This window comes from Vicugna pacos, chromosome 11 (assembly GCF_048564905.1).
Source record: "Vicugna pacos chromosome 11, VicPac4, whole genome shotgun sequence".
Lineage (NCBI taxonomy): Eukaryota > Metazoa > Chordata > Mammalia > Artiodactyla > Camelidae > Vicugna > Vicugna pacos.
In genome coordinates, this window is record NC_132997.1 from 26111096 (window position 1) to 26136128 (window position 25033).

The window sequence follows — 25033 nt, forward strand, 5'->3', positions numbered from 1 at the left end:
CCGCAGAACCTGGCTCCTTCAGGTACAGCTCCCCTGGCGTCCGCTTCTGCTGTGTGGGCAGCTTCTCCAGCACAAGCCTCTGCAGCACACACAGCTCCTCCGGCACCTGGATGTCAGCAGCTCCCAGAAGTTTCCCTGAAAGCCCCCGCAAGCACTCCGTTAGCTGACTGCCACTGGAGAGAAAACTCCTTGTGAACAGTCTTCTTTGGCAGCCTGGAACATAGGTTCTGGAAAGTTCCAGGGAGAGGGCTCCCAGCAAGGTGCACTCGTGTGGCACCACAGGGACTCCCTTGTTCTCCAGATCACCATTGCCACACCCTCTCTAAGGTGGTCTGCGTCTTAGCCTGGAGGCGGGGGTTCCCGATCTTGGCCTGTGGGTGGGGGCGGTGCTGTATCTGCTGCTCCTGTGTTCTCTTTGCTTCTCACTGGTAGACCTCTCATTACCCCAGTCCTTTGTTATAGTGAGTAATTCTTCGTATTGCACTACCACTGTTTGGGTTCCATCTCCTGATTAGACCTTGACCGAAACCCTCTGCCCTCACCTCCTTGCCCTCATTCAGGACCGTCCAGTACCCTCAGCCTTCTTTTCCTTTCACACACTCCAAGTCTGTCCTTGTCTTAAGAGAGCTGTTTTTTTCATCTTCCAGAATGTCCTGAAAAGCCACCAAGCCTTCACAAAGCTGGTTCCTTGGGCGCTTCCTCTGCGTTGCTGTCCAGAGTTTCCAACCTACAGGAGTCCCGCCTTGTCCTTACGACCTCCATCACCATCAAGCACATGGTTTCACTGTCTTCGCAGCACTCACCACTGCATGAGTTACCTTATTCTTTCCTCTGCCTCCCTCCCTAATTAAATGCAAGTTCTGTGACAGCAAGACTGTGCCTGTACTGTTTACTACTGGAGCTCCAGGGAATAGCTGTCAGATATAAGGGCACTTGATAGATGCTTGTATAAAAAATATGAGAAGGATTAAAACAGAAAAGAATCTGAAAATATACGTATCCACAGATATATGTGTATGTGTATATATGTATGTATGTGTATAACTGAATCACTGATGTACACCTGAAACTAACATCGTAAGTCAACCACACTTTGATAAAATAAAAAAATTTAAATTAAAAAAAAAAGATGAGAAGGAAGAAGAAAGTTTAAAAAAAAAAAAGAGGAATCTAGTTCTCAGGTGTAATGCCCCTGATTTAATCTACTTTTATTACCCATTCTCCCAATCACTGATGCTTCAAATCCTGGAATCACCACTGTCTGTTACTTCCCAAGCTCAGTCACTATGACCCAGAAATTTTTTTCTTTAAATCTGTCTTTATTTCTATTCTTTCTTCTCCAGTAGTTTCATGATTTTCCTCCATACAGCATCCTATCGCTATGAAATCATGACTTATTATCTTAATAGCCTCCTTACTGGCATCTCTATTTCCAAGTTCCTTCTCCTTTTTAATCTGTTCTGAATAGTGTTGCCAACCAATTTTTCTTTTCCTCGAGCCCTTCCCCTCTTATTTGCAGCCCATTGTTACTTATTTCATCCAGTTTAGACATATTCGTCTCCTTCCTGAGGCCCTTCTACGTGGGTCCATGCTACCTAAAAAGCCGCACTGCCCATCAAGCCACAAGCACCCTTCCTGTCTGTTCAGACTGGTTCTCCCCAGCCCCATGGAGGAGCCATGCCATCTCCACCCAAGGGCCCCCTCATGGGGGCTCTCTTCCTCCGATATTCTGGAAGGGGGCAGCTCAAACTCTCCGCCCTACAAAGGCCTCTGGCAATCTTGGGATCACTGGTCAGCCCCTTCTCTGACATCTTATGCTCCAGAAAACATCTGGAAATTTTTTAACATAAATGTATGTTGCCTTCTCCCCATCTTATCAAAAGAAATGTGTAAACTCCTCAGTTCTCGGTGGCTTCACGTAAGATATGGAACAAGCAGTGGAGGATGAGTAACAATAAACAATTGACAGGCTCCTGGTTGAGGATCAATATGAATTCTAGGACCCAGAGAACCTGCCTTGAGCAATCTAAGATATTTCACTAGGACACTGAGTCTTCGGAGCAAAATCACAGCCTTTCTTATTCTTCACATATTAAAACTAATATGACACATTTTACGTGTACCTTGTAGAAAAATTTATTAGAAAAAAATCAGAAAAGAGAATTTCACACAAAATTTTTTGTTCTGTTTAAAGGGCTTCCTCTGGTCTATTTCCATCCCCTGTACATTTCATATTTTCCTTCCTTTGAAATTGTTAAGAAAAAAGACTTTCTTTGGGAAGACCTACATCTTTCCTCATATTTCCACCCCTGGACACAAGGACCTGAGGAATGAACACAGGTGCCTGTTAGTGAAATGGTGACAGTCCCATCAGGTCAAAGCTTCGAGGCTCTTAAGCAAAAAGAGAGGAATTTTTAAATTTACCATATAGCAAAAAAGTTGGAAAACAACAAAATGCCCTTCAATGAAATGCATAGTTCAGCAAATTGGAGTATGTGTACTTATTGAAATGTTAATTACTATTAAACTTGTGGTTGTAATTATAACATAAGAAAAATATTTTTGAAAAACTATCTGCTTGAAAAAAAGGGGCAGTATTTCCAAAACCAGTACAGACAATTATAACTGTTGTGAGTCCTGGGAGATCTTCAGGTGGTATGCTCCAAGTATGACCAGGAAAAGGTAAATATCAGCACAGAATGGGTCACAGACAGAGCTCTGCAAAACTGACATCTAAAGAGGACCCTGGCTCCCGGTTCTTTAGGACGTGACCTCCTTCTGATTAAATGGACTGCTGGGCTTACGATACAAAGGTGCTAATAATATGCAGGTTCTATTTCCTATGCTCTGGAGGTTTTACATTCAAAAGTCATGTTGGCAGGTGTAGAACAGCATGTATAGAACTGCATCTTTTTCATCTAAGCGGAGATTATGAACACATACGTCTACGTCATTAAAAAGTAGTGGATCTGTACATTTAACTTGGAACCATATGTTTGTGTTACATATTTCTAAAAGCAGAAACCACTCACCTAAAAGGCAAAATAAAAGAGGTTAGCCTACTGTGCACTGAGCTAACTATGAATCGAGTTGATGGCTGAACTACACCAAGGAGAACTAATTAAAGTGACTTTAAAACTCTGTAATTTAACTGTGCACCGCTAGTGGAATATATCTTAAGAACAAAAAGAACTGCAAAGAAGTCATAAGTTGTTTTCAGTTATGACGTTATTAGTAATAATGTCAGTATTATTATTCTGCAACTATATATAAAATGGTTATCCCAAATATATTATATATAATGTATATACTACATATAGTGGTCAAATATACTTCATACTAGACAGATAAATAGAAAAATAGGTATAGAAGTTTTTTAATGATATTACAAACAAAATCGTTCACATAAGAGAAAATAAATGCAAGTATAAAATCAAAGAAGTAAAACCATGTAATCCTAAATTTGAATGAGAAATAACACTATGAATCTGTGATATAATTTCTTTGTCTAAAAAAAATCCTAGCTCTGTCTACTTAAAGGCCAAGAAATAATGACCAATCCAGGAGCTTTTAGCACCCCCCAGAGCCCAGAATGTGGTCTCTAAATATCATTTACCACTAAAAGTAACAAGAGCTCCTTGCAGAAAGTGCTGATTTCAGCTCTGGGCCAGGAAATGTACAAGATGAGACTGAAGCATCTTGTTACATCAGAAAACTAGGAAGCTTCTAGGTCGATGTTAAAAGATGCAGGAGCCAATCTGAAAAGGGCCCTCATTCAAAGATGAGAAAATTAAAGAATAATTTCTGCAAAGAATTGAAACAAAAAATATGTTAAAAATCCATGACCTCATAATGATATACACACACGTGCATGCACACACACACTTTTTTGTTCCCCTTTAGAGGATGCTAGAAAACCAGTTATAACTCTGAAACTGGTGCATGAAGAAAAAGAATCAAAGTTTTTTTTCATAAATTGTAACTTGGGACAATCAAACCAACGTTGGAGGAGATTTTTTAAAAGTTGGAGACATTTACCTACTTTCCCACATCACCAATCATGGATTATCATGAATGAACTTCAGTGTCTGCCTCTTTCATCTCTTCAGGAAAACACAGCACTATTGAACGACTATGACATCTTACAGAGAACTTTGATCTTTGGTTATAGCGTTTGTTGACATTCCTGGTTTCACAAAGCCACAAATCCTCTTTAAAATGACCTAAAGAAATTTCTTTTTTCATAGAAGAATTCGAGGTTAAAAAAATGAGGACTGTGATGGAATTAGAATATTGCTGTTTTGCAAGCCTCTAATAAAATAATGAATCTAGTCAATAATCATCAATTTAAATAAAAAGCTGATGGGGAATTTGATACAGAGAGGGTTGGGCTCCCAACAGCTGAACCCAACAATCAATCTCAATACCACAGGAGAGAAAGAACAGATGGTTTTGGCTTCCTTATAGGATTCAGTAGAAAGCTACAACACTATCATTGAAGCACTTGTGACAATAAAATCAAATCTCAATATAATCAAATCTATAGATCTAACTGTCAGTTTATGGGAAATACATGAGATAAAGAATCATGTTATGACAGCAAGGATACAATTAGCCAAATTCTGTAGGGCAAAAATATTGGTTTATTCATCAACAAGTCAGTAAAGTAAAAGGGATGGGAACCTGTAGGTTAAAAGAGATTTATGACATATTTCTTAATTTGAACAAGTCACATGTCAAAATACAATTATGAGGCAATTTTGGAAAATTGGAACCCTGACTGGACATCTGATAATATTATGAAAATCTTAGTGTTTTTAGGTGTGATAATGGTATTATTGGGTTTTTTATTTTTGTTTTTATCTTTCAAAGATATGTACTGACATATTTATGGTTAAATAAAGTGGCTTGAGGTTTGCTTCAAAATATTTTTGTGGCGGATATGGTGGCTAAGGTCGGCTGAATAATAGCTCCCCAAAAATGTCCACGTCCTAAACTTCAGAACCTGTGACTGCTACCTTTTATGGCAAAGGGGACTTTGTAGATGTAATGAAGGATCAAGGGGATGGGGAGATTATCCTGGACTACCTGGGAGGCCCAATGATGTAGTCACAGTGGTCCTTGTAAGAAGGACGCAGAAGGGTCAGAATCAGAGGCGAAGGTGATGTGATCCCAGAAGCAGAGATTGGAGGGATGTGCTTTGAAGACGGAGGAGGGGGCTGCAAACCAAGGAATCCAGGTGGCCACTAGCAGCGCAAAAATGTAATGAAGCAGATCCTCCCCTCAGAGCCTCCAGAAGGAACCAGCCGCCGCCAACATCTTGACCACAGACCAGTGAGCCCTGCATCAGTCTTCTGAACTCCAGAATGGGAGGAGAATCAGCTTGTGTTGTTTCAAGCTACTAAGTTCACAGCCATCTGTTTCAGCAGCAGTAGGAAACTAGCACAGTGGGGAAGTGGAAGGGAGTATACCTGAGATCAGTTTGGCCATGTCTTGAAAATTGTTGAATTTGTGTGATGTGTACATAGGGGTTCATATAATTTCTCTAGTTTTGTGTATGCTTGAAATTCATCCCATTCCCCCTTTGGTAACCATAAGTTTTCTATGTCTGTGAGTCTATTTCTGTTTTGTAAATAAGTTCATTTATATCATATTTTATATTCCACATATAAGAGATAACATATGATACTTGTCTTTTGCTGTCTGACTTACTTCATTTAGTATAATCATCTCTAGGTCCATCCATGTTGCTGCAAGTGGCATTCTTTCATTCTTTTCTATGGCTGAGTAGTATTCCATTGTATGTATATACCACAAGTTCTTTATCCAGTCATCTGTTGATGGACATTTAGGTTGCTTCCAAGTCTTGACTTTTGTAAATAGTGCTACTATGAACACTGGGGTCATGTATCTTTTTGAATTAGAGTTTTCTCTGGATATATGCCCAGGAGAAGGATGGCTGGATCATATGGTAAGTCTATTTTTAGATTTTTAGGAAATCTCCATACTGTTCTCCATAGTGGCTGCACCAAACTTCATTCCCACCAACAGTGTAGGAGGGTTCCCTTTTCTCCACACCGTCTCCAGCATCTATCATTTGTGAACTTTTGAATGACGGCCATTCTGGCTGGTGTGAGATGACCCCTCATTTGTCATTTTGATTTGCATCTCTCTAATAATTAGCAATGTTGAACATCTTTTCATGTGCCTGTTGGTCATCTGTATGTCTTCACTGGAGATATGTCTATTTAGGTCTTCTGCCCATTTTTTTTATTGGGTTGTTTGTTTTTTTAATTATTGAGTTGTATGAGCTATTTGTATATTTTGGAAATTAAGCCCTTGTCAGTCACATCGTTTGCAAATATTTTCTCCCATTCCACAGGTTATCTTTTCATTTTATTTGTGACTTCTTTTACTATGCAAAAGCTTGTAAGTTTGATTTAGTCCCATTTGTTTGTTTATTTTTGTTTTTATTTCTATTGCCTTGGGAGACGGACCTAGGAAAACACTGCTATGATTTACGTCAGAGAATGTTTTGCTTATGTCCTCTCCTAGGAGGTTTATGGTGTCATGTCTTATGCTTATGTCTTTAAGACATTTTGAATTTACTTGTGTGTATGGTGTGAGGGAGTGTTCTAACTGCACTGATTTATATGTGACTTGGTTCATTTCACTATAATGCTAAACTAGATTTAAAAGAGCTGGCAGAAAAATCACTAGTTGACAAAAGAAAGTGTGACTATCAAAGTTTAAATCTACAATTTTTAAAATTGTAGAATAGATAAACAAGATTACACTGTATAGCACAGGGAAATATACACAAAATGTTATGATAACTCACAGAAAAAAAATGTGACAATGAGTGTGTATGTGTCCATGAATGACTGAAAAATTGTGCTGAACACTGGAATTTGACACAACACTGTAAAATGATTATAAATCAATAAAAAATTTTTTAAAAAAAGTTTAAATCAATGCCATCGCCCTTCTTTTAGTGATATTTAGGTCTTTCTCAGGCTTCTTATTATGGAAATTAAGAGGACAGAAGCATCCACCAAACTGGACGTACAGTAAGGTTCTCCTTACTACCCACATGAATGTGAGAGGTAAGGTAACCAGGTTTTCATTAGGCTCATTTTCACATTTTGAGGAACAGAACGTAGGGATGGTATTTATTTTCATGACTTAGAAAAAAAAAAGACCAATCCAATGGACCAGTAAAAAAAAAAAAAAGATAGCGTTGATTTTAAAGGTTGTTGAGTTTATTTGACTGACATGACTTGATTGTCTATTTTTGTTGCTCTTGCTCAATCAAGCTCAAACTCTGAGATGATGTAGAGGCCACACAAGCAGAGAAAGGCTGGCCTGACCACATGGGGACCAGCTGCAGGAAATGCCATGTTGCAGGCACAGATATCTATACCTGCAGGGAAGAGAAGTTACGACTAACTCAGAAGCACAGAAACAGCCACAGGTGCAGAGAAAGCTAGCAACAGCTTGGGTGGGACGACGGAGGGTCTTTCCTGCTGTAACTTGCCTGCCAGTAATTAAAAAGTGCATATTCTAGTTTTTGACCTCTTGAGCCCTGGAATTACGGAGTCCCGTGTAGAGTATCGCACTGTCGTTGTTATTAACACGACTGTTCCTTTGTAAACAGCTGCCTGGCTTCCATCCTGAACCTGACAGCCTCTGTTGGTAAGGAGACGGGAACCCCACTGCTCCAGGTGTGGGGAGAGCAGGTGTAGGGCTGGGAAGACGCACCTGACTGTGCAGTTGACACAGATCTGGGTTCAGGGCTTTTCTCAAGAGGCAAGAGGAAGCAATGGAAGCTTTGGGGGGCTGTTGATGATGTTTGTAAACCACATCCTTAAAGACAACCTGTGTGCCTGTGTGGGAACTAGGTCAGCAGTACCAATGCCCCACATGATGTGGCAGATTGGAAGGACCTTGACCAAAATTATCCCGAACAACAATCCCCGTCCCAGTAATTCCTGCGTCTACACCTTTGAATAAAGTTGTGTCCATCTCCCAAATGTTTATTGATTCTCCCTTGAAAGAATGAGGCATTGACCTTAGCCTCACAGTCCCCCAAATTACAACTGACCAGGCTCTGTCAAATGAGGCTAATGGGGGCTGGTTATCAAGGGTGCGGAAAGGGCACGTGAGAAAGAGACAGACATGGAACTGTGGCCCCCGTGCCATGGAAGTAACATATGGGCACCACTCTCTGGGGCAACTTATTTGCTTTTCCTTTTCTTTTAGATTTTTTTCAAGTTTTTTGAGGGGGAGATAATTAGGTTTGTTTATTTATTTATTTAATGGAGGGACTGGGGATTGAAGCCAGGACTTCATGCATGCTAAGCACACACTCTGCCACTGAGCTATACCCTCCCCGCCCCCATTTGCTTTTTCTTGAACCTTATAGTCACTTTCATTCCCTCCCTTCTACTCGTGGGTCCAGGTGATGCTCACACTTCAGCACAGACAGCAATAGCAACAGACTGATACAAAAATTGCCCCTTTCCTTCTCTGCCTCCACCATCATCATGTCCCAGGTGTGGTGACTGTTATCAAGAGTCCAACCCAGAGAGGGAAGCACAGAGTCTGGAGACACGTGGCTGGCTGATTCACTCTCAGGATGTAAATCTCTCACATTGTCCCACTGATCTCACAGGAGAATCCTTCCTCCTAGACAGACTCACGTGGCTAGAGAAGAAGTCAAGCTGCCATGGAAGGGTCTACATTCTGACAACCCGGAAAACAAAGATGGAACCAAATTCATTCTGAAGTCATGCAGTTAACACATGAGTAAACCCTTCTAGCTGAAAGGATTTGTAGTCACAGAGGGACAGAGTTAGATGAAACACTCCAGGTGGGACCCTGCCCCTGGGCAAGCAAGACAACTTGCACAAACCCATGTCCCCTTCATTCTCCAATAAGCCACACTAATGAGGACAAGGGCACCAAAGCAACATCCGAAGACAATTGCCGTCCCGTAACTCCAAGAGTTGACAAGCACCATCATCAAAACAAAAGTAAATTCCTCCGAATGGCAATACCTCAAGAAAATTCTAGATCAAGGGTGTCACTGAAAGGAAACAGGCCTGAATCCCCTCACAAAGTGAGACGGTGTGTCACCAAGACCAGTCTGCGCTGGTGGGACACATTCGTGCAAAACCACAGCTTCCAGTTGGCGGAGAACTTCACTCACTGCCCCATTTACAGAATAACAAAGAAGATAACTCATTCTCCGTGTCTTTGCGTCCAACTTGGCATCTTTGTCCCGAGTAATTACCTTCGTCATTCTCTCCTCCTTCTCAGCCCACTAACATTTTATGATTTCTTTGGGAGACTTTTTTTTTTTTTAAAAAAGAAGCACAACTAAAAGGAAGCTAGAGAATTTTCTTTGGTGATGAATGAAAGCTACCGAATTATCTTCAGCGGTTTAGCATACAATACAATAACACACAATTCTCCCAGCTCAAGAAATGTCATCCTTACATCAGCAGCAACAGAGGGAAAATGAAAACTGTCTCCTGCCTGAGGCAGTTGTGATAAGGAATTTAGAACCCAGCCTGGGGGTGAGTTCTCAGAGAGAAGGGGACACAGCCCAGCACAGAAAGAGTCTGCAGGTCATTACTCTGCAGGTCGGTTCACCCCGCTGTTGTATGACTCAGGGTGACTGGGAGGGGTAGGAGAGTGAGAAGGGAAAAAGCAAGTCACAGAGAACGTTCAGCGCACTATTTCGCCTTACCCGCATCTGCCAAGGCAGAACTGCCATCTTTTTCTACCTAAGGTAAGAGCGCTGAGCTGAGTCTTAGAAATGACTGCACGCTACAAGCCAGCATCAGAGAAATTCCAGGAGGAGTTCTGCTCAGATTAATCATGCGTCTCAGGCTAACAGGTTCATACCATGTGAGCAAATTAAACTATCACACCGTCTTGACAATGCTTCCTCGAGTCGTTAAAAGTCTTCTCATTTTAATTAATGACAAATTGGGTATCTACCTACTGGGGCTTCCATTGATACTGCAATTAATTTTCCTTTCAGGTTTCTCAGCTCCCTGCCAAAAATGCATCAAAAAACACTCAAGCTATAATGGTTTCTCTTGAGTTTGTAAAAAAATCATCTTCGTTTGGACATTCCCTATTGATTAACTATAATTGCCTTTTTAAGGATGGGAGAGGGCCCTTCAAATGAGCATGACGTGGCGCACCCTGGCGTATCTGGGGTACAAGGCACACGGGCCCATGGAGCAAGTGGACGTAACTGCACTCCACTGCCTTCCCAAGTTCAGTCTCACACAGCAGTCGTGGCGGAATGGCTTTCTGCCACCTCAGCCGAATGGAAGAAAGAAAGAAGCATCACTGGGCCTCTTGCCAAGCCTCAGGCCTCCTTAAATATTGGTTGATTTCTTAATTGATCTCAGTGGGCAGAGGGATCGCATCTTTGCTTTAAAACAGACACACTTTTGGTTGAACCGCACGAACCACAGTGGAGTCTGTGAGCACTGCCTTCTGTTTTAAGTACCAGTCAATCTCCTGTCTATTTCCTATCAGGCAAGACCACGGTCATCTTTCTTTTTTTCTTTTTTTTTAATTTTTCAGGCTATGTTTGAAGAACAGCCCCACATCCAAGTAAATGTTGAAATACCAGTGACAAAGAAAATGATGACAGGTGCCTAAGACCCCTCCTCACAGGCAGTCCAAAAATCTGTCTTCGTGGACCCGCCACGTGGCTGACGCTACCTGGCTTCTTCCCATCATGCATCGGGCAGAAGCCCCTCACCAGACAAGTGCAAAGGATGTCCGACCAAGCCTTCATCTTCTTTTCTTCTGCCTCCCTCTTCTCTAGGGCAACATTTTTACTTTCTGGAAGGAAAATATCAGAGGGATAGAAGCAAGTATATTGGAGTCCTCCCCAGAATGCTCTCCCCAAAAGGCCCCCTCTCTCTCTGAGACTGAAGTGTTTTCACTCTTGCAGTAGGGAAGAATAAATCTGACTCCACATGAGATCCGTGCCTTTGCCTCTCACCCTGGGTTCTGTTTTCTGGGCTCAGCCATGCTGATTCTGCACCTTTTGTAAAAGAATGTTGCCTATAGCTTGAAATATACAGAACAGCCCATTCTCAAGGCTCTGACCTTTAAGCCTATGACACTTTCCCATCCATATAGAGATAAAAGTTGCAGAACAAAGAGTAACATTTGTCTTGTTGGAGGTTTACAGGGACACCGTGACCTGACTCGTGTGGACAGATGCAAGGATTCTGACACCAAGAAGTTTGCAACAGCCAACCACACACCCGCCTACCCCTTTTTTTTTTCAGTATAAAAGGAGCCTGAATTCCACTTGGGGAAGATGGTTCTCCAGGACATTAGTCCCCCATCTTCTCAGTCTGCTGGCTTTCCAGATAAAGTTATTATTCCTTGCTCCAGCACCTTGTCTCCGGATTTATTGTCCTGTCATGTGGCAAGCAGGACAAGTTTGGACTCTGTAACATTCTGAGCTCCATGTAGGGTCAAGATGAAGGGCCTGAAGCTCCATGAATCAGAGGAGTTGATCAATTCCTGGGGCTCTGGAGCTAGGACTTTCTCTGTTTCAAACACCCCAAAACCAGCCAGAAGTCTTTGCTGGATTCTTCCCATCATGTACTGGGCAGAAGACCTCTCCCCTCTTTGAAGCCCCTCACTGGACAAGTCAAAAGGATGTCTGACCAACCCTTCATCATGCCCCCTGGTCATAGAAACCCTGGGAGGCTCCAACCCTCAGCCATTAACAACTCAATTACCTCATCTCTTTTCCTTTCCAGCCTCTGCAGGAGGTGCTAACAGCTGGCCAAGTGGCAGGCAGTGGAAAAAGCTAAGAGTTTAGATTATCAACAAGGTTTGGCAGACCCTTAATGGAGGCAATTTGCTACAAAGCAAACATCTCTTCTCTCTCTCCATAATTTCACTAGGCGGGTAAGAGATTCTCTTCTGCTTTCATTAAAAAAAAAAAAAAAGATTTTTTAATGTAGATTTTTTTTTTTGGTTTCATAATTTTCATGGTGGTATAGCTGCTACTAAAGTAACAATAGCATTTATTAAGTCCTCTTTTTAGATGAGAATCATTAAATCTTTGCTCTCTTCTTGGTCTATTTTCATGACAGCTCAGAATTGGCTACACGTGAATTCAGACAATCTGCTTCCAGATCCTGCACTTCATCTAAATGTCTCAGCTTCTACACATTAGTCAGGAGAGAGATGATGTGTTTGTTTGAAGGTTATTTTTTTCTTAATGGCGAAACTTCCGGAGGAGGGAGACCCTTCATCTTAATTCCCATGTCTGGGCGGCACTGCTCAGCATCCTTAGAAGGGAAGAGTGGACCCCGTGCCCCTTCCGTGGACCAGATGTAGAGGGGGGTGGGCTCCAGGGGCGGAGCTTCTTCTCTTGCCTCAGTGGGGGAGCTGGGTGGGGTTCCAGAGGCACGCGCTCTGCTTCCTCTTTCTGAAGCACTACATGTAGGTTTTTAAAAATTGGCTGGAGCGTTCTGGAAACTAAATTCATCATGAGCTGAACATTTCAGGGGAAAAGGTTATTTCTGAGTAAGAATTCATTACTAGACTTCCCAGAGAATGGAAAGTTTTATAGTGACTTGTAAGGCAAATGCAGACCTCCAAGGTTTATTATAAATTATACCATTTACATATACTTTAAAAAATATTACTTAGTTTTATATATATATCAGTCACACTTCACACCACGTCTAGAACAGTAAACCTCATGGTGGTGACTATAATCCCTATAAAAATGTTACCAAAATTTACCTACACTTCTTTTTCCTTCTTTTTTTTTTCTACTTTTTAAATTCATGCCATCTTGTTACATGGTTTTTTTTTTATTTTCGGGGGGGGGCAAGAATTAGGTTTATTTATATTTTTAATGGAGGGACAAGGATTGAACCCAGGACCTCGTGCATTGCAAAGCACACGCTCTACCACTGAGTTATACCCACCCCCGACCTTGTTATTTTTTATATATTATTCTTCTGTACATATGTATCTTTATATATTTAGCATCATTATTTTAAGTATACTTAAGGATTTTCTGGTATAAGATGAAATAAGGTTAAAAATTAAATGTAAACAATCCATGGTTATATATTAAATTAATGATTATGTAGAACTCTGTAGAATTAAGTGCTTTATGATTTCTTATCAGTTAGCATTTCAAAATAGTAAGATATTTTAGATCCTTGTTTCCCCTGGAAAATTAGACAAGATAGTCAAATTGCTTCAATATTCAAAAGTGGGCGCATCTAGCCATGAATATTCTCATGAAGGCTTTCATGTGTAAGATGTATAGGACTGATTTATCTGGTTTTGGAAAGGAAATGTGGGCTTGCTACAAACGTCTCTTTCAGCCAGTGGGTGAAGCCACAGTGTTTCCTGTGTGTGAGGACTGAGCCCCGGGCAGGCAATTGAGGTGAGAAGGCAGAACCTGGGACAGATAAAAGAAAAATTCATGTTCTAAGACAGTGTGATCAAAGGACAGGAGAGAGGTAGACAGGAGACGAGAGAGGAGCCAGAGGACGGGGAAATCCCTGCGGGCTGCGCCGTCTTAAATAGAGCCTGAAGGACAGACAGGATTCAAGTCAGCAGAGAGACTAGTGATCAGGCAGGAATGAAAAGGTGCGATGCGCTTCTTCCCAGCCTCTGCATCTTGAACGCCTCCTTTTGCTAATGAGAGAGAGACAGAGACAGAGAGAGAGAGAGACAGGCACAGAGACAGAGACAGACAGGGAGAGACAGAGATAGAGAGACAGAGACAGAGGCAGAGAGAGACAGGGAGAGACAGAGACACAGAGAAAGAGTGAAAGAGAGAGACACAGGCACAGAGAGAGAGACAGGCACAGAGGCAGAGAGGCAGAGAGACAGAGACAGAAAGACAGACACAGAGACAGACAGAGACACAGAGACAGAGAGTGACAGAGAGACAGAGACAGACACACAGACAGAGAGAGAGACAGACAGACAGGGAGAGACAGAGAGTGACAGAGACAGTGAGGCAGAGACAGGCACACAGACACAAAAAGAGAGAGAGACAGGCACAGAGACAGAGATGGAGACAGACAGGGAGAGACAGAAATAGAGAGACAGAGGCAGAGAGAGAGACAGAGACAAGACAGACAGAGATACATAGACAGAGAGGCAGAGAGACAGAGACAGATAGACAGAGACGGAGACAGAGAGACAGGCACAGAGACAGAGACAGACGGAGAGACAGAGAGAGAGACACAGATACAGAGAGAGACAGAGACAGACACACACACAGAGAGACAGGCACAGAGACAGAGACAGACAGGGAGAGACAGAGACAGACAGAGAGAGACAGAGAGGCAGACAGAGAGACAGAGACAGACTGACAGACACAGAGAGACAGACAGAGATACAAAGAGACAGAGACAGAGAGGCAAAGAGACAGAGAGAGACAGACAGGGAGAGACAGAGGCAGAGAGACAGAAAGAGACAAAGACAGAGAGGCAGAGAAACAGAGACAGACTGAGAGACACAGAGACAGACACACAGACACAGAGAGAGAGAGACAGAGACAGAGACAGAGGCAGAGGCAGAGACAGACAACACAGACGGAGATACAGAGACAGAAAGGCAGAGAGAGACAAAGGCAGAGAGGCAGAGAGACAGACAGACAGCGAGCCGATAGGAACACAGACAGCCCCAGCTGAGGAGAGAGGCGGGCGCAGGAGGGAAGCCGCCGAGCGTCCGAGAGCATCCGCGCGCGTCTCCCCGACGCGGCGCGGGCAGGACAGGGCGCGGGGCCGCGAGGCTCGGCCAAGGGCGCCGCGCTCCCCGCGGAGCGAGGAGGTCTGGGGAGAGAGCGGGGCTTGTTCCCGTTCAGAGCGAGCGGAGGAAGGCCTGTGTCGGCAGCAAAACAAAGCAATAACAGTGCGAAAACGCAGAAGGAGGTGCCCACACGCGCGCGCTCTCCCCCTCGGTGCCGGGCGGGGAGGGCTCCCCTGGCAGCCGGTGGCTCATCTGCGGGGCTGCCATTTCTTTTATTCACTTCCCTCGGCAGCGTTTGAAATCGGGTCAGTGCGCGTTGAAGGGGGCCGGTGGCAGCTGCCCTGCGTGACTGGGAACGAAGAGCACTCCAGGTGGGACCCCGGGGGATTCCCTCCTGCGTTCAACTCCTGTCGGGAAGCCGGTGAGCAGCCCCCACGCCCGCCTCGAGGGCCAGCGTAGCTCCCCGGGTAAGGACACGCGTGGGCTTCCAGCTCCCGTGCCATTTAAGGGCCACACACCTGAACGAGGCTCCCGAGTTCTTGCCTGAAGTTGCCCGTAACTCCATATTTAAAATTCTGTCTCCTGTGCCTTTTGTAACCCTTCTCTCTCCGTCTTGGTGTCTCTGCGTCTTTCATCTTCTTTGTGTGATCTGAGTGCTGACTCTTCTGTTGCAGAATTAACTCCCTTTTCCCTTTGTGGATGTGAAGACGAATTCGGCTGCCGCACAGGGTAGACGTGACATTGGGTTCAGTACTGGGAAGTAAGTGAATGAATGTGACTGTCTCTGATGTTTTTTTTTTTTTATTACGTGTGCACTCGTATCAGTAAGAAAATCATGAAATTGCACTCAGGTGTTTGTTTCCTGAATTGCATACAGGGGCTACTGTCTGTAAAACATTTTCAAAGACAAAAATGAAGTGGGTGAAATGAAAAACTAAAATGGGAATTCTAAAATGTTCTTTGCACATCTTCATGGACTATCTTGTATGCAGCTGCATACAAGAAACAAGGAGTCTAGGGACCCCATCTTCCCCACTAATTTCCATCTTCATTAGATCGTGGACTGAGAGGCTCTGGGAGCTGCGGGTGAGGGGACAGACCTTGGACTCTGAGGCACGCATGGGAGCGTACCCTCACTGGCCTGGTTCTGTGTGCAACACTGCCTCTGCCCCAGATGGCACGCCCTTTGGCCACAAAAATGTTGCCTTAGTCTTCTGCTTGTCTTCGGGTAACGTACCCTGTGCCAGCTTAGAGAGAAGGTCAGGACAGCTGTCTAACTCTCTGGTTTTGCTGACTCTGTCCAGTTGGACAACGTGGGAAGGTGGGAAGGGGCCCAGGCGCATGTTACCAGGGCTCTCCCCTCCCGGCTGCCCCCTGCTGGCCACCCCTGGCTGTTCACCAGTAGAGTGAGTTCACTGAGCTACCGTTTCCCATCAAGCTGTCCATATTAAAATTTCAGGGGGAGGATATCGCTCAGTGGTAGAGAGCATGCTTAGGACGCGTTAAGTCCTGGGTTCAATCCCCAGTACCTCCATGAAAGAAAGAAGGAAGGAAAGAAGGAGGGAGGGAGGGAAGAAAGAATGGAAGGGAGGAAGAGAGGGAGAGAAAGCCAGCCAGCCAAAATCCATTTTAAAAAAGAAATTTCAGAATAATGCAAAAACTAAACATTATTTTTTTAAAAAACCACATTAGGAAAATATACGTCTCCAAGTAAATTTCAGGTAAGACCAGTGAGTCCCCTCCAAAGCTAAGAAGGTCCCTAAGAAAGTATCTAACTACCTCCATATTCAAAACAGACTGTAATGATTTTTTCCGTTTTCTCTTCTGCTTATAAAAGTATGATGCACACTCAAAACAAAAACGAAAACACCTCAGAAAAGGATACAAAAATAACTTATAATCCATTAAACTGCACCTATAGTTTCTGGCAGTTTGTATGTTCAACTTCAGAAAAAAATGGTAGAAAAAAGAAACTTTCCCATTGGTCTTGCTTACAAGAGACTCCATGAGTTTAAGTGAAACCATTACGCATAGCCATAGGGTGGAGGGCTTGGTGCCACAAGCCAGACACACGAGTCGTCCATTAGGCAATAATAAATGTCCTCTGCACAATAGTTAGAGACACAAGATATAAAATATGATCAATAAAAATATGTAACCCATCTGCAAGCCTTTTGAATATTTCTTTGGCCCCCTTGAAAAACATGGCTACAGAATATGTAGTAAATGTGAAAATAGATACCACATCTTCCAAATACAATGGAATACTACTCAGCCATAAAAAAAGAATGAAATGATGCCATTTGCAGCAACACAGATGGACCTGGAGATGATCATACTAAGTGAAGTTAAGTCAGGCAGAGAAAAACACTGCATGTTTTCACTTCTATGTGGAATCTAAAAACTAAAACAAATGAACAAATAGAACCCACCAAATAATAATAATTGTGAAAACAGAAATTAAAACGAGGTTCGGCTGTAAGGGGAAATGAGCTAGACCAAAATACCATGTTAGCTGCTACCTCTGGGAACAATTCACTTAAGGAGTAAGAATAAGTGGAGAAAGCCCCTTAAGAGGAGAATTTTTTCCCCTTTTCTATTATATAGCACTAAGATTTGATAGACATAGTAAACAAACTTATGGTTATGTAGGGGAAAGAGGGTGAGAAGGGATAAATTGAGAGTTCAAGATTTGCAAATATTAACTGCTATATATAAAACAGATTTTAAAAAATCTTCTGTATAGCACAGGGAACTATATTCAGTATCTTGTAATAACCTTTAAAGAGAAAGACTATGAAAACGAATGTATGTATGCATATGTGTGACTGGGACATTGTGCTGTGCACCAGAGATTGACACATTGTAACTGACTAGACCTCAGTTTAAAAGAAAAACACTTGATGTCAAGACAAATGGAGTCCTGGAGTGTTGCATCTTCTTAGGCTGCCTCCAGTGTTTGAATCTCATGGTTGAAAATAACATTTCAAGATACAGTTGCTATGTATCCATTCATTCGTGCATTAAATATAATTGTATTGGATATTTGCATTAAATATAATTGGATTGAATCTTTACCATCTGCCAAACAGCATGCCAGCCACTTGGAATACAAAGCAAGTGAGGCATGGAACCCACCCTCAAGGAGCTCACGGTCCAACAGAATCAGACAGAAGTCAATACAGCTGATTGTTGTTAAGTGGCTCCTGCTGTGTGGACCAAGAAGGAAGCCAGAAAACTAGAGAAGGGATATTGTGCTGAGTGTGAGGGTGATTGCAAATCCAACAGCTAGGAGGGGGAGGGCTCCCCAGAGGCACTGCGTGGGAGGTGAGCTGGGGAATTGAAAGCATCAGGGTAATCCGGAGCACTGAGCCCCCGGAGAAGGTGGGGATACAGCGATGGGGTGGGCAGTAGCCTGGGGCTGCTGCATGGAGAGCCTGGGTGCGGGGGGCTGATGAGGACCTTGGTATTTCTATTGGCTGCAAAAGGAGTCTAGAAGGATTGTAAGCAGGACAGTTAATAGGCACCCTGGCTACGGGGGGAAGAGTGCACAGAAGTGGTGTGAGGCCACCAGATTTAATGAGCCCAGTCCAAGGCAGCAGCAGTGGGGATGGAGTGGGTCTGACTGCAGCTGCCCTCCTAGCTATCTGAAACAGGTGGGAAAAAAAATCCACAAATCCTGTCCCCTTAGCAGAAGTGGGGAACAGGAACACACATGCATCTAGCTTACAACTCAGATTGTTTTTCCACCAGTTCATTTTCTTCTTGACAGCACAGCGTGTTTGCCAGCGGTTTGCTTCTCTACCGCTCACTGATGGAGAAATAATAAGTCAGGTTCTCCCCAGCATCCAAGCCACTCCTGGAGAGTAAGGTTGGAGAATGCCACTTCCTGCCGATCCACAAACTCAAAGGCGTAGTTTTGAAAAGGGGATTTTCAAAATAAATGGAATGACTATGAAAATGAAAATGTTTATTCTTTTTCAATTGCAAGTCTGTGTGTTTACATATGTGTATGTGTGCACACACATACATAGAGGTAATATGTCTATATTTATTCTCCTGTATATTATATGAAACAAAGAGCTTATGGGTATAATTTACAAATAATGATTTTACTACTTAATGTATTTACAAGTATCCTTGACTGAATAGATACAAAGTAAATTAATCGAGATACTTTTAAGCACATCAGATATTTGGCAGCTTCAACACGGTTTGACAGCAAATAAAATCATGGTTTTAAAAATACAGGTTTTAGACTCACAGACATAGAAAACTGTGGTTACCAAAGGGGGAAGGGCAAGGTGGAGTAAAGGAGGGCTGGGGATTAACAGACACACGCTACTGTATATAAAAGAGATAAACAACGAGGACCTACTGTGCAGCACAGGGAACTATATTCAATTTCTTGTAATAACCTATAATGGAAAAGAATCTGAAAAGAAAAAACATATATGTATATGTATGTATAACTGAATGGTGTTGCTGTACACCTGAAACTCACATTGAAATCAACCACACTTTAATAAAAAAATTTTTTTAATTGCAGCTCTACCACGTATCAGCTGCCTACCCTCAGGTAAACATTCACCTGCATTTTCTTTATCTACAAAACTGAAGGAAGAGTGCCTCCTCCAGTAGGTCCACAGAGCTGCCGTTTAGATGGGCGTCTCTCTACCTATTCCCACGTCTTCCAACTTCAACCTGCTGTCCCGTAATCTAATGGAACATACGATGTGTCTGCGGCTTTTGGCTAAAAACAAATGGTAACCAGGGTTAAGTTCAAAAGGGATCTGCAGAAACCTGCCTCGGCAGAATACATGGGACAGGAGGATGCTGGATTCAAGGCAGTGCACCTGACCCAGGTGGGTGTCCTACTGTCTCAGATGAGAGATCTTAAAGCCTTCGGAGGATGCCTCTTACCTACACACCCTCTTACCCCATACTCTCCACTGGCTGCCTCCCCACGTCTGAGGCATGGGAGGCAGGGAAATGCCAGCCAGTGGTTAGGAGAACTTGCTTTACAAGCATCAGAATCCATCTTGCAGTACCCTACTTGCCCGGAGGAGCAGAGCTCAGTAAGGCAGCCCCTCTCAGCATCTCTTTAAGGGAGAAGCAGTATCTGAGCCAACAGCATTCTACAAGCAGGCAAAGGTTTAAGGCATAGCCTATTTAAAGAGTTATTTAACAATTTTCAAAATAGTAGCGAAACATTTTCCAGAAAGCCGACTGACTCCCAGGGAAGAAAGCATGTACCACATTCTCGTCTTGTTCCCCTAATTAGGAGCAGATCCAGTGGCTGGGATTTATTTTCCCGAGTACACAGCCACAAAAACCAGAAACATCTTGACATGCTGCAGCATCGCTAATGTTTCTCAAATCTGAATTCCTAATTGAGTTTTAAAAAAAAAAAAGCAACCAAGAATTTTCATGCTGGTTTTGATTCAGGATTCAAAACAGAACCTAAGATGTGCTTTTTTCTATTGTTCCAAAACATGTATAAACTGGGTCAAAATCCAGAAGCCCCACTGCAGACATTTAAAGGAACAGAAAATCAGACCAAGGCATGAATTCTGAATTGAACGTACCCAGGAAAAGTCTTCTGAAACATGAAAACTATCCTGTGATCTCCGACAGGCGCTTTTCGACATCTTCATCCCGTTACTTTTTATAAGAAGAGAAGAGCATCGGGAGGGGTTTGTATGGTACCCACTTCTTCCGTTACAGGAGTCAAAGGACTCCTTTTCTTGTGTTGTTCTTTGTTGATTTATTACAGACATTGGCTACCCTTTTCCTCCACTTTCACTAAATCCTGTTGTCATAAGGAATCCAGACATGCCCTGGAGTCTGTCATGACGGCATCATCATCCCTACCTGCACAGTTTGTCCTCCAGCACCTCCATGTACTTCGTAGCGCTCTCCTTCATGCTCGTTTCTGCAAAACAAAAATCCAGCATTGATGCAACCATCATCAAAGATTGGACGGAAGTCAGAACTGCTCAACTAAAAGCCCCAGACCAAAGGATCGCGGTCAAGTCACTAACAGTGATAACACCCTATGTTTGGAAAACACTCAAATCCATGGGAGGGGCTGCCTGGAAGGATGCGGTGGAAGGAGTCAGACCCAAGAAGCAGGAGTGTCATGCCTTGCTCCAAGCACTAAGCAAACTTGGTACTTTCAAAGGCAGCTCATTCGGTGTCTGGCCCCTCACCTTTCCCACCTGGTAGCCAACAGCCTGGCTGTAGAATTTGGGAGAGGGAACTAGAGCAAGGGACAGTCCCATCCTACGGATGAACCAGAGACCCTCACCAGTGGTCACTGAGGACGACAGACCCTTCAGTTGCAAAACAAACAGAAACCCGATCCAGCCAGTAAGCAGACATCCACCACTCGGCTCCCAGAGCTGTGAGATTGCCTACCTAGTAGAGATAAACCTAATGCCTTGTAACCATCAAGCACTGAAGGAATAGATGGCTGTTATGGTTCAATGGGTCCAAGAGGCACTTTATTAATAAAAAAAATTTTGGAACATTTTAGGCAAGTTCTGATACCCTTTGGTCAACATGTCTGTGTTGGGGTGAGGGACAGGGGCTGTACTGGAAAAAGTACCTTGAAATTTCTCATAAAGAAACCAAATCTTTCAAGGGAAATCAAAACAAAAGTTCTGGTTCATTCATTGATAACAGTTAAGACAGAAGTACACACAATGAAAGGAACTGTTCCAGTTGGTCCCTTCTCTTATTGATCTGGGTTGGCTGAACCTAAGAGTTAAGTTGTGTTAAGTTTTCTCTCCAGGGAAACTAGTTCAGTATTTATTTTCAGTTCCTCCCATGTGTCAGGGAGTGCACCACTGTGGGGATTTAGTCATGGTGATGTGGGTCCAGAAAGTGGAGATCTCACTGGCTCATCCGGAGCGAGGACTGCACATTCAGAATATCCCAACCAGCGATGCTCCATTTCAATCCTGTCCATATTTATGTGCCCTGAATACATATTCTAAGCCTTGAGTATAAACCAGTGAACAGAATCAATAAAGATTCCTGCCTACATAGTGCTTCATTCCAGTAGGGGTGGGAAATAAAGAGGAAACATAAAGTTCCATTGACAGCGGGAGGGCAGTAAGTTTTATAAAGCAAGAGGAGGGGAGGGGAGTGAGTTTGCAGAGTGATCAGAGCAGGCTTCAGTGAGAAAGTGACATTTCAGTAAAAGCATGAAGCTGGTGCAGGGAGCACGTGTGCAGGCAGGCTGGGAAGAGCAGGGCAGCAGAAGAGCCACCCAGGGCAGAGCCTGAGGGCTCCAGCAATGTGTGGCCGGCACAGAATGCTCTCTGGGGAGAAGTGATGAGGCCAGAGAAACACCAGGTCCGATCTTGTAGGTCACCATAGCAGACTGTATTTCCAAACATGGCCACAGTAATATTTCCAGTCCCACCCTCTCTTCCAGAATTTGATCACTCTCCATCAAGCAGGGAAATATATTTCCCTCCCCTTGAATCTAGACAAGCTAAGACTATTCCAACCAATGGAGTATGTCAGGAAAGAAGGATGCTGCAGAACTTCTGAGGCTGGGGTCCAACTTCTTCCCTGCTCTTCCTCCTGGGAGCCCAGCCGTCATGCTGTGAGGAAGCCCTAGCCTCCCAGAGAGCCTTCGTGTAGCTGTTCCAGCTGATGGCCAGGGCACGGGTCTCAGCCTACAGCCCAAATCAACCACCAGACATGTGAAGGGCTGAGCTTTCAGAAGATCTGAGCCTTGCAGTTGGAAGGACCCAGACATCGTGGAATGGAAGACAAGTGATCCCTGCTGCTTCCGGTCTAAATTCCTGCCTCACAGAGTTTGTGCACGTAATAAACGATTGTTAGTCCTCAAGTTAGGGGGTGATTTGTTACACAGCTGTAGCAACTGGAAAGCTATGTCAGGATTTTGAGTGTTCTGAGTGAAACGGGAAAATACTACCTAATAACAGCAACAAATTGGCTGATGGCTGCTGTGCTGAGAAGAGCCTGCAGGAGGACACGTGAGAATCAGAGAGATGCAGGGAGGTTAGTGCCATCATCCAGGACAAGGTGATAGGGACTGAGACCAGAGTGTCAGCAGGATCTGGTGATAAGAGCAGATTTTAGATATATTTTAAAGATAGAGACAACAGGAGTTCCTGCTGGACTTGGATTTGGGTGTGGGGAAAAAGAGATAAGTCAAGAATGACTATCTGTATAACTGGAACATGATGCTGTACACCAGGAACCAATGCAACATTGTAAACTGATTAGACTACAATTAAAAAAAAAAAGAAAAACATTACAAACACTACAAAAAAAGAAAAAAAAGAAACAGTACAAATACTTAAAAAAAAAAAAAAGACTGACTAAGAAGGTTTTTGCCCTGAGCCACCGAAATAAAAATAGAGTTGCCATCAACTGAGATGGGAAGATACCGGGTGAAACCGGTTTGGGGTTCAATTTTGGATTGAAATTTGCAAAGAAACTAGAACTTACATGTTCTCATCAAAGAAAAAACAAAGGTAACCACCGTGTGAGGTGATGGATATGCTAATTAACCTGATGAGGGGAAATTCTTTCACAATGTACATGATACATCATGTTATTCACTTTAACAATCTTACAATATTACTTGTCAGTTATACCTCCATAAAGTTGGGAGGTATAAAAGCACTTGAGAGACTTAAAAAAAAAAAAGAGTCCATTTTGGGATATGATAAATTCAGGTTTATTAGACATCTGTGGGGTGCCAAGTATGAAGTTGGATAGATGAGTCTAGAAAGGATCTGGAATGCAGGTGGACAATTGGAAGAAACTGGCAGTTGAAGCAATGCGATGAGATGACACTCTTCTGGGAGTGAGAGTAACTTAAGAAGCCCTTTGTGGTTCTAAGATTCTAGTTTCTGATGTGATAGTTCTTTTCATCCAAGTGACAAATACTCACAGCACTGCCCTTGTGGAAAAGCGAGCCACACTCTCAAGTTAAAAATAATCTAGAGGTATCTCCTAGGAATGATTCCACTGAAACATCAAATGCTGAATGCTTGAGTCATCTAAGCATTGGAAGCTCCAGTCAGGGACACTCGGGACCTACACAGGAACATCCAGGCAGTTGCACGTGCTTTTCCACCGGCCTGGAGGCTGCGATCTGCAGAGGATGCAGTGTTGATTGTCTTCACTGGATCCTGACCCGTCTCCCAGGCCAGCTATGCACACACATTCACGGGTGGACTCACAGCCTTCCAGGACTGTAGACAGGGAGTTTAGGCTTCTAACTTCCTGAATGATGTGTCCACAGACAGGCCGACTGAGAACAGAGCTCATCTTCTCTTCCCTTCTCACCTTCCCTCCTCTTCCTTCCTTTTCCCAACATCCTAGAGCAGGGGCCAAGAGCATGGTAGTGAGGGTGAGGCAAGGTTCCAAGAACCAAGGATGATGCTGAGGGAAGCTGAATATGAAAGGGACAAAGAGATCAGGGCTCACCAGCCATCCTGATGGAGGAAAGGCAGGATATTTCCCCACCTCCCCACATGCTGAGGGAATCTGCCCTCCAGAACTGGGCCAAAATATCAGAATGAACTTCATATGACCAGTTTTATGAATCCAATTAAACAGAAACTGATTGATAATTAAACGCGGTAAATCTACAAAAACATTTATCAGAGTGCATGGCACACACACACACACATCTATGTTACAGGAATTTAACCTGGGTCCTACTTCATGCAAGACATTATATTAGGCACTATTTAAGTACAGAAGAGACGTGGCTTCAATGGGCACAGAGAGCTCTGTGGGGCCAGGCACCAGGATTGATTTCTCCCCGGAGCACACAAACATTTTCCATAAATCTTCATCACAACCAATAATCCGCAAGTGTTCCTGTGAGTCCAATGAGAACAAATTACCAAGCTACCCAGTAACATCCTTCTTCAGTGTAAACAAGGAAGGTAGGAGAATGTCAAGTGCAAGCAGATCTAACTAGGTCTCACCGCATTACATCCTTTATTCGCATCATAAAAGGACACCAGCATTCGTCATGATAATAGTGCAGGTAATGAGTGACACCCAGGCAGACCCAGCAACAGATTGAATGGAGCGGTGGTTCTGAAGAATCTCAGCCCCATCACCCTCAATTAATAAGGACAGCATCATGAGACCATTTCAATATGATCTTAAATCCGAAAATGGAAGCCAAGAGGATCTCATCAGTTTGGCATCAATCACAAATTTTGTCTAACATTAGCCATTT

The 25033-nt window shown here is 43.3% G+C and overlaps 1 protein-coding gene and 1 long non-coding RNA gene across 3 annotated transcripts in view; one reads left to right on the forward strand and one right to left on the reverse strand.

Moving 5' to 3' along the window:
* The window catches only part of LOC140699232 (uncharacterized), a 34821-nt gene extending 33949 nt beyond the window's left edge, over positions 1 to 872 (forward strand). For both annotated transcript variants that reach the window (XR_012077254.1, XR_012077253.1), the window contains exon 3: positions 648 to 872. This is a non-coding gene — a long non-coding RNA (uncharacterized lncRNA). The remainder of the gene's footprint in view (positions 1 to 647) is intronic.
* The window catches only part of DISC1 (DISC1 scaffold protein), a 285981-nt gene that overhangs the window by 52536 nt on the left and 208412 nt on the right, over positions 1 to 25033 (reverse strand). The window contains exon 10 of the mRNA XM_072970971.1: positions 20659 to 20719. Coding sequence (XP_072827072.1) covers positions 20659 to 20719 — 61 coding nt within the window. The remainder of the gene's footprint in view (positions 1 to 20658; positions 20720 to 25033) is intronic.